At 50.6% G+C, this 10,322-nt stretch overlaps 1 protein-coding gene across 1 annotated transcript in view; it reads left to right on the top strand.

Annotated features, from left to right (window-relative positions):
* Positions 1-10,322, top strand: part of CREB3L1 (cAMP responsive element binding protein 3 like 1) — a 35,280-nt gene that overhangs the window by 16,412 nt on the left and 8,546 nt on the right. Inside the window, exons 2-4 of the mRNA XM_015075718.3 lie at positions 2,774-3,002; positions 6,245-6,429; positions 9,212-9,290. Coding sequence (XP_014931204.2) covers positions 2,774-3,002; positions 6,245-6,429; positions 9,212-9,290 — 493 coding nt within the window. The remainder of the gene's footprint in view (positions 1-2,773; positions 3,003-6,244; positions 6,430-9,211; positions 9,291-10,322) is intronic.

The following is a 10,322-nucleotide window of genomic DNA, read 5'->3' as shown; positions in this document are numbered from 1 at the left end:
GCCACTGACTCACTGTCCTCCCTTCTTCACAACCCCCTCCCACTGGGCCCCACACCAGGCCTTTGAGAGACCCTGAAAGAGTGAGCAGGGGCAAAGCGCCCCCAGCTGGGCTGGCCCAGGCCCTGCAGAGGGTATAGCTAGCACAGTCCTGCCTGTGGCTGGCTGGCTGGTTGGCGGGAGGGGGTGGGGAGGGGATGCCCTGTAAACGGCCTTAGTGTAGGATCACAGTTATTCTTAGAGATGTGTTTAGCTGATGCTTCTGACCTCCTGATTCTGTCTCACCCCAGACATTGATAGATAAATGACCTACTGATGGCATTGCCCTCTGGGGAACAAGGACCTGTCCCTCCACCGATGGTTATCATGGGCCAGGTGCTAGGATCCAGCAGGGGAACAAGATACAGACCGTGCCTCAGGGAGTTTTCAGTCTGGCAAACAGGCAATTCTTGAACAGAAGAATGTCTGCTAAAATTGGGAAAGGACTGGGCAATGAGGGGTTGTGGACACTTTCCTGTTGTACTTGACTCCCTGGGCCTCAGTTTCCTTATCTGTCAAATGCAAATACGCAACTTCCTTATCCCATTGGGTAATTGTGAGGATTAAATAAAATTGTGCATATGAAAGCACTTCGGAAAGTTAAAATCGCAACAAAACCATAAGGTGATGATAAGTTCTGGCAAACTGGGAAAAGGGGAGAGTACCTGAGTCAATAGTTTTCCACATTTATTTTGTCCTTGATTCTCTGATCATTCTTCAGCTCAGCTCACCTCAGGCCTGGAGTTAGACTTTTAGGAACTGCAGTTTCCATACTTATAATGGCTAATAACCATTGAGTACTCACTACATACTAGGCACCATTCTGTTATATGTATTCGCTGTATATGTGTTCTATATATAAATGTTGTATGTACTTATTTTACCCTCATAATCCTATAAGGTGAATATTAAGCACCCAACAAATATTTGATCATCATGACAACACTATAAAATAGGAACTATTATTTCCCCTTTACAGATAGGGAAACTGAGGCACTGAGAAGCGAATAACTTAGCAAGTCATGGGGCTAGAATCAAAAACAAGTCCATCTGACTGCACAGATGGTCATGTGGCTCCGAGCCTTATTCTCAGAGGGCTTCTCTGTTCACCCCTTCAGGACTGGGGCAGGCTTTGAGTATTCCACGCCAGAAAGGGCCAACAGCTCCAGACCTTGAACCAATCCCCCAGAAGCCGGTTGTTAGCCACTCACCAGGTGGGATGCCAGGGCCTGAAGCAACCCCCTCCCACCATCTCTTCCAACCCACCAGCAAATTCATTCAGTCAGTAAATAATGAACAGCAGGAGCATGTTCTTACATGTTTATAATTCTTTAGAGAGAAAATAAGCACCTACTATGTGCTAGCCACTGGGTGCTTTATTAATAATAAGAGGCAATGTTTGTTGAGTAATTATTATGTACCAGGGGCCATTATAAGTGCTTTATATGTATCAATTTAATTCTTACAACAATCCTAGGGCGCCTGGGTGGCTCAGTTGGTTGAGCATCTGACTTCAGCTCAGGTCACGATCTCACGGTTTATGAGTTCGAGTCCCGCACCGGGCTCTGTGCTATCAGCTCGGAGCCTGGACCCTGCTTCGGATTCTGTGTCTCCCTCTCTCTCTGTCCCTCCCCCACTCATGCTCTGTCTCTCTCTGTCTCAGAAATAATTTTTAAAATTTTTTAAAAATTCTTACAACAATCCTAACAAACTATTATCAGTCTCACTGTACAAAGGAGGAAATGAAACAGACAGAGGTTAGTTAACTTTCCCAAGATCTCAGAGACAAGTATTTTTCAAACTTTTGTGTTTCTGAGAAATATATTTCACTTCATTACCAAGTACCTACACACACACACACACACACACACACACACACACACACACAGACAAGATGAAAACCTCACAGGTATTTAACTTTACTGTGTGTAGTGCACTCTGATACTTTCTATTTTTTCTGTTTTATTTTTTCTTAAATCCTGGTTGTGACCTACTAAATTGATTTCACAACCCATTAATGAGTCACCACCCACAGTTTGAACAGCACTGAGTCACAGCTAGAAGTATCAAGGTCAGGATTCGAACCCAAGCAACATGGCTTCAGAGTCTAATCTCTTGGCATAAAGAAGGAATGTCTTGGAAAGGGGAGAGTCTGGTGGCGTGAGGACAGGCAGGGCTGTGCTAATGAGGGGAGTAGAAGCCTTGATAATCCCACCACCTTTCACTCTAGCAAAAAGATAGTACAAAAGTCATTAATATTGCCTTTGAGATGCAAACGTGCTGGCATAGACACACATTCTTTACTTAGCCTTCCCATGAAGTAGGGTGGACAGAGAAACAGACTCAGGCAGTCTGAGTGATTGAGCCAAGGTCTCAGAGCCAGAACTACAGCATAGCATCCGGTCACCTGTTCAGGAATGCTTTTACGCCCTCCACATCTCACTCTTGAGAATGACGACAGTGAGGCTGGAAGTGGCAGTGGAGACGGTGGTGGTGAAGTTAAAGTGGTGACAGCGGTGACGGTCATGGTACAAACGATACTAGTTGGTCCTGAGGATGTGGGTAGTGGGGAGGTTGGTGGCAATGGCGGTGGCATTAATGATGGCAGGAAGAATAACGGGCAGGTTGCACTGACAGCGGTGGTGGTAGCAGGCCTGAGGTGGGGGGCAGCACAGCAGCACCTGTGCCCCCTTCCCAGGCTAAGCTCACTGTCCCTGCTTCCCTCCTCCTTCCCTAGCATTTCCCTGAGCACCTGGACCACTTCGCGGAGAACATGGAGGACTTCTCTAATGACCTGTTCAGCAGTTTCTTTGATGACCCTGTGCTGGACGAGAAGAGCCCTCTACTGGACATGGAACTGGACTCCCCCACACCAGGCATCCAGGCTGAGCATAGCTACTCCCTGAGCGGTGACTCGGCACCTCAGAGCCCCCTTGTGCCCATCAAGATGGAGGACACCACCCAAGGTACAACAGGGTAGAAGGACCTAAGGACAGCACGGGCCCAGGAGGGGAGGAAGCTTGTGAGGGGTTGGGGGTGGGGAGAGGCCTTCAGGCTAAGACTCCCAGAGGCACACAGGGGAGTCACCCACAAACACCTCTCAGAGGAGTTCAGCCTCCTGCCTTTTTGTTCTCGCTCATATCAAACCCATACGGGCACTTCTCAAAAGGCTGTTTTGCTGGCTTAGATCAGTTGTGAGCAACGGGTGGTTCCTGGACCAGCAGCGTCACCTGGGAACTTGTTAGAAATGCAGATTCTCAGTCTGCCCAGACTTGCTGGATCAGAAACCATGTGGGTAGGGCCCAGCCTTCCAGGTGATTCTGATGCACACTTGGGTTTGAGAACCACTGACTTAGAGGAAACAGTGGGGGGAACTAAACCATAAATGTGGACAAGTTTCTGAGACTCTGGAACCTTGCCACCCTCTCATACTGCACTGTCCTCTGAAATGCTGCCTGGGAGAGATGCCTGTGCCCTAGTTTTATTCCCGAAGGTATAGTTCCCTAAAGCTCCCCTCCAACCAACCCCCCCCCCCCCACATCCTGCCTGTTTAAGCAAAGGGCCCTTTGAGTCTCTCCTGTCTGGTAACCAACACTGGACAACCCCAGACTGTGCCCCACCTAGAAATGGCCCCTTTGGATGTTTCCTCAAATACAGGTGGTCCTGGCCCTGTCACATTTGGCTAGGTGATCATGGATACATCTCTTAGCCTCTATAAAGCTTCAGTTTCTTCATCTACAAATAGGAATAACTATAAATATTTCTATAGTACTGTGTGGTTTACAAAGTATCTTCATGTTAATTATCTCATTTATCTCTCACACTTTTATCTTTATCTCACACTTTTTTCTTCTCACTTTTATCGTAATCCCCATTTGATCAGAAAAATGAGGCTTCAGGAAAACTAAGCTGTTTGGGTCACACACACAGTAAAATGCATAGTAGGGACTTGGGAGCAAGCAAGCTCCTTGATACTAAACCTCACACCCTCACCACCACACCACATTTTTCTGGCTCAAGGGCCAGCAGGGGGTACTGGGTTTGAACCCAAACAGGCTTTGGTGTGCATCCTGATGCCTCCACTAGCTGCTGTGTGATCTTGAGCAAGTTGCTTAATCTCTCTGGGCCTCCATTATAAAATGAAGATAACATATGTGCCATAAGTATTCTGGCCTTGGGGTGGGGGGGGGGGCGCCTGTGTTTACTGTCAGACTCTTGATTCCAGCTCAGGTGGTGATCTCGCAGTTCATGGGATCGAGCCCCAAGTCAGGTTCTGCAGATTCTGCTTAGGATTCTCTCTCCCTGTCTCTGACCGTCCCCTACTTGCTCTCTCTTTCTCTCTCTCTCTCAAAATAAATAAACATACATTAAAAAAAGAACTCTGGCCAGAATTTTTAAACATATACATAAAGTACCCAGTTTAGTGCCCAGTACATAATATATAAAAAGAATTAGTGGCCATTTTAATTGTGCATATAAAAGTCCTATTTAATAGGACTAGGCTAGAACCTAGGACTAAAACAATGAACGTTTAATTCCTCTTTCTCTTCAGAGGACAATGGTTTTGAATGAGTTTCTTAATATTCTTATCTATTAAATGGGGATGATAATAATAGTGCCTGCCCCATAGGATTATTGGGAGGGATAAATGAGTTCATATGTATAGAGGGCTAAGAGCTGCACTTAGCTGCTTCTGAGGGTCTTTGAGATTCCCTAGGGGCAGAGATGGGATGTTATACCCCACTCCACTCACCCCTGAGGGCAGGGCCACCACCTGGGCTTTAAATGGCTGCAGGGCTTGTGGCTGCAGAGGTCTTAGCTTCCCGACATGCCCTGGCCTCTTAGCCAAGCCTCTGGAAGTCATGTCAGTTAGTCCTTAGGCCCCACCCTGGAGAAAGGCAGCATGTGGGGCAGACCCCCTCTCATGGCAGGTTCTCCATCCACCCCCCGCTAGGCTAGCCCAGCTCCTTGGCCTCCCCAAGTCTATTTTTAGAGCAATTTGTCTGTGGGCCCTTTGCAGGGGCAGCTTCCCGGAGGCCGGACAACTGGCCCTGTAATTTGGGAAGATTGTGGGTGTTCCTGGAGCCCTGGGGCAGCCTGTGGCCCAGAGCCAGGGCGTTCAGGCTCCCAGCTGGGTGGGGCCTCGTTTCTGAGGTGGGACCAGGCACCACTGACCCCTCTCCCTACCCACAGCAGGCCCCAAAGGCCAAAGCCCCCTCGCCCTTTCCCTGCACACTGGCTCCCCAGACCTGCGCCTCACCTCACCGCTGCCTGGGGCCTGCTGGGGCCACCGTGGGCAGGGCTGACTTAGGGTGCAGGACTGTAGACACTCATCAAGAAAAGGGGTGATGCCTGCCAGCCCTGTGGCCCAGGTGAGGCCAGAGCCCCACTAAGTGGGCAGGAAAAGGACACTGCCATGGGAAACCTGAACATCACACCTCACCACCAACATGATCCCCACCCCCATCACCAGGTCCTGTGGATTCTCTCTTCCACATCTGTCCCCAATATGTCCCTTCCTCTCCATCCCCACTGTCACCTCCTTTCCTCAGGCTTCATCTTCTCTCACTGGGCTATTTCACCAGCCTGCTGAGAGTCTCCCTGCTTCTGTCTTGCCTGTAGTCAGTCCAATCAATGCATGCACACACGCAGAATGATTTTTTTTTTTTTTTTTATATTACAAATCTGAGTGCGCTTAAAACCCTTCAGTGCTTCCCCATTACCTTTAGGACAAAGTCACAGCTGTGAGTCTGGCCCATCTTCCCCTTTCCTTTCCATTCCAGCTGCCCTAAACTTGCTTGTGACTGTCACTAGGTCCCCAGCGCCTAGCACAGTGCTCAGCAGATGTTCCCTGGATGGCAGCCATTGTGGTGACCATAGCTAGCTTTTATTGAACGTTTACTTCTTGCCGGGCACTTTTACAGATGAAGAAGCTAAGGCTCAGAGAGGTTAAGCAACTTGCCTAAGGTCCCACAGCCAGTCAGGAGGGGTCCAGATCTGTTGTCCACACCTGCTGTGTGAGCTGAATGAAGAAGATGCCCCACGTCTTCTGGCCCCAGCCTATGTCACAAGCAACCCCCTCTGCCCTTGCTTGCCTGCTGCCCTGCGTTCCCTGGCATCTCAGTCCAGAAGAGCTCCCAGGGGGAGGAGGGGGGCAGAGCCCTCTGCTCGGGGAGTCCCCTGAGCCTGGTCCTGCCCCCTTCCCCAGACGTGGAACAGGAAGCATGGGTGCTGGGACACAAACTGTGCTCCGTCATGGTGAAGCAGGAGCAGAGCCCGGAGCTGCCCGTGGACCCTCTGGCCGCCTCCTCAGCCATGGCTGCTGCTGCTGCCATGGCCACCACCCCGCTGCTGGGCCTCAGCCCCCTGTCCAGGCTGCCTGTCCCCCACCAGGTGAGCCTGGGGACGGTTCCCAGGGGCTGAGGGAGGGAGGCAGGGTGGTGGGTCTCTGTGGGAAGAGGCCTTCAAAGCCCTGTGTACCCCAGGGCTACGTGAACTGGGAGCCACATGACCCTTGGGACTGAGGGTCAGAACTCCCATGGACCCCCTCACCTTCCTAGAATGGGCACAAACCGTAGCACCCTCGGAGTAAGCTGGGGGCCTCACTGTGTGCAGAAGGAAGTTTACAAGGACCCAGGCAGGGCTGAGCATCAGGGGCCTGGTCCACAGTCTCAGAGATAGACATGGCACAGGCCATGTTATTTTCTCAGAGCATCAGGACTTTAAAAAGGAAAGACCAAATATGAGAATTCGAAAGTTTTGCTGTACTTCAGTTGTATATGCTCATGAGATCAACGTTTTTTATCTCATACACTCATGCCATCACCCCACCTTCCCACCTCCCACCACCACCACCCTCCATGATACATGGATAACAGCATTCAGCTATAGATCCAACATCTGAAGAGCCTCCTGGGCCAAGTCTCTGGGCCCTGCCTGTGTCCTGGCTCTGGGCACGTTGCCTTCTTTTTATTCCTTCAGCTTCCTTGTCTGTAAAATGGGAGCATGAACTGGCTCTAAAAGGCTTCTTGGCCCGGAGTCTACAATCTAAGGGCCATCTTAAAATCCCTAGTTACGGGTTTGACTAGCTCTGCCCCCTGCTGGCCACGCATCTCACCCGATCAAAATGTATGTGGCCAAAGGCAAGCTCAGCCCCTCCCTACCCCACCATCAACCCGTTGGACCAAGGGTTTGCTGCAAAGGTGGAGGATCTTTTGTGACCACCTCCAAGGCTGGCTCAGCGACTCCTCAGGCCTTGGCAAAGCAGGAAGGGAAGGCGCGGCAGCAGCCCCCAGAGTCTTGGAGGTTGGGCACGTGCCTCAGAGAAGGAAACTGAGGCTCAAGGAGCTAAGCGACTTGCCCAGAATCACACAGTCAGAAATAATGAACGGCATTCCAAACTCTGCAAGACCCAGAAGCCCACACTTCCCACTCTATTGAGGTCACAACACCCTTGTGGAAGGCACAGGAACCAGAAGTTGGCATTGTCAGTCACAGGCTGTGGGACCCACCCTTTCCATCACAATGCCTTCTCTGTCACTTGAGGGCTGAGCTAGGATGCAGACCAGGGAGTCTCCAAGGTCTCTGCCAATTTGAACCTTCTGCGATTCTTACTCATCTGCCTAAATTGGGGATTCTGTGTCCCACCCAGAATATCATGACCTCTCCCTGCTGGCTGCAGAACCAGAGGGGAGCCTTGGTCCTGAAATCCAGCACCCAACAACACAGTGCCTTCCTCAAAGAGAACACCACTTAGGTGCATGTTGATCATCGTGTGTAGGCAGCCATGTGTGTTCTTGATGTCCTTTCTGTAGCAGCAAGTGGGAATATAAAGAAATAGGGATGCGTGTTTGTTTAAAACATAGATCTGGGGGCGCCTGGGTGACTCCGTCGGTTAAGTGGCCGACTTCGGCTCAGGTCATGATCTCGCAGACCGTGAGTTCGAGCCCCACGTCGGGCTCTGTGCTGACAGCTCAGAGTCTGGAGCCTGTTTCAGATTCTGTGTCTCCCTCTTTCTGACCCTCCCTCGTTCATGCTCTGTCTCTCTCTGTCTCAAAAATAAATAAACGTTAAAAAAAATTTAAAAAAAACCATAAATCTAGTTCTGTTAGTCCCTTGCAATCCAACCCTTTAGGGGCTCCTTATTGTTGCAAACTTCCTTGTCTGGTCCCTTTCTACCTTCTGTGAATCCTCCCACACCCCCACGCCACCCCCTCGCCAAGCCATCTGATCTTGTTTCCTACCCCTCCACCCCTGGCACATACCCCTACCCTCTGGACACCCTGAATACTGAGTTTCCGGATCCAGCCATGCTCTCTGGCCTCTGTGCCTTTGCAGATACTTTTCCCTGCGCTTAGAATGTCTTTCCACTCACCACTGGCCCCATCCTTTATTTGGAACATTCCTGTTTATACTTCAGGACTCGTTTCAAACTTCAGTGGCTGAGGGAGCTTACCTTGAGCCCCCAGCCAGTTCATGCCTTCTTAGTCTGTGCTATTGTTACCGCTCACTGAACAGCTTCAATGTGCCAGACGTTACCTCTCATCCTCTCCGAAAACTCTCTGCAAACCACATAGCAAACCACATAACACCATACCACAGCCTACCGCCTACGTGGCCTTCACAGTCCGTGCAGGGCAGCCTCCACTAAAAAAATGGCCTTGGCCTTGGAGGTCACAAGAAGCTCTCCTTCTCTGAGCATAAGGTCTAAACTACAGTGGGGCACTTGGGTGGCTGAGTCAGTTGAGCGTCCGCCTTCGGCTCAAGTCATGATCACACAGTCCGTGAGTTCGAGCCCCGCATCAGGCTCTGTGCTGACAGCTCAGGGCCTGGGGCCTGCTTTGGATTCTGTGTCTCCCTCTCTCTCTGCCCCTCCCCTGCTCATGCTCTGTCTCTCTCCATCTCAAAAATAAATAAAAACATTTTAAAAACTTAAAAAAAATAAACAAACTACACTAACCACTTGACCATCATTCTCTTCTCTTAGGTCTGACTTGGCTTCTCCAAGCCTGAAAACCTGCCTCTGCTCCCTCTGGGCTGTGCTCGGAACACTGAGCCCCGCCACCTCCTTATGTGCAGAGCAGACTGCCAGACTCAGGGGAGGGTGGGAGGTTGAATGGCTTGGTGGGGACAGCCCCAAGGACAGCTGATGGAGATGGACCTATGTCTTCCTCAGGCCCCAGGAGAGATGACTCAGCTGCCAGTGATCAAAGCGGAGCCCCAGGAGGTGAATCAGTTCCTCAAAGTGACACCAGGTAAGTATGTCCAGAAAGAGACTCTGCCTCTCTCCAGTCTTGGGCAGACAGCATCCCTACTCCCTTGGCCCAGCCCACCCATCTCCCTTGACAACTCCCATCTCTCTTGAGAATATCCTTTCCTCCCTGCCCTTCACACTTTCCCTTCCTCAAGCCCCCTTCTTACCCAATCTACAACTGTCATCTCTGTTACTGACACTCTCTCACCCTGTTTGCTAATCCCCCTCCCATCACTCACTGGTGATGCCCACTCTGTAGCCATCCATCCTTCCATCCATTTATCCATCCATCCATCCATCCATCCATCCACCCAGTGAGTTCATTGTGCATGTCCCAGTACCAGGAGCTGGGGAAGCAGAGAGAGAAGACAGTTCCTGTGCCCAAGGAGATCAGAGTAATGAGGGCCAATATCATAGCAGCCAAATGGATTAAAGTTGGCAGATCCCAGGAGGCCTTGGAAGCCTCCCAGATCTGACAAGGAGGAAGGGAACAGAGGAAGCTTCTTGGATTGGCCAGAAGGAGAAAAGGCTAACTGAATCTTTCCAGTCCCACCCCATTAATCCATCAAACATTCATGAAGCATCTACTATGTATCAGGCCCTGGGCTCAGTAGCACATGCTTTAGAAGGATGAATAGGGCCCCAGTTTCACCCTCAGGTTGCTCACTTCCTTGGAGAGAAGACTCACAGATGGCAGAAAGGGGCCACTGTGAAAACACATCGCCTTGTAGAGCGCCCTTCCATCCGTAAAGCATTTTTACAAACATTAGCTCATTCCATCCTCGTGGCTCCCTTCCAACAGGAAAGTGAGGCTGGGAGAGGCTAATAAACATGACTGTAGGCCACACACTTGGGGCAGGTGACAGCAGAACTTGAACTCGGGCTCTCTGGCTCCAAGTTCAGGGCTCTTTAAGAGGCAAATCAAAGTCTGGGAAAGGAGAGAGGACTCCTGCAGGGGGCAGTTTGGGGCAGAGTCTAGAAGGATGCAGCTGTTCCTCCTAAGCCTCAGCCCAGAGCCTTCAGGTCTCCACAC

This window comes from Acinonyx jubatus, chromosome D1, assembly GCF_027475565.1.
Source record: "Acinonyx jubatus isolate Ajub_Pintada_27869175 chromosome D1, VMU_Ajub_asm_v1.0, whole genome shotgun sequence".
NCBI lineage: Eukaryota > Metazoa > Chordata > Mammalia > Carnivora > Felidae > Acinonyx > Acinonyx jubatus.
Note: the sequence above shows the minus strand (reverse complement) of the source record. Positions and strands in the feature narration are given on the sequence as shown.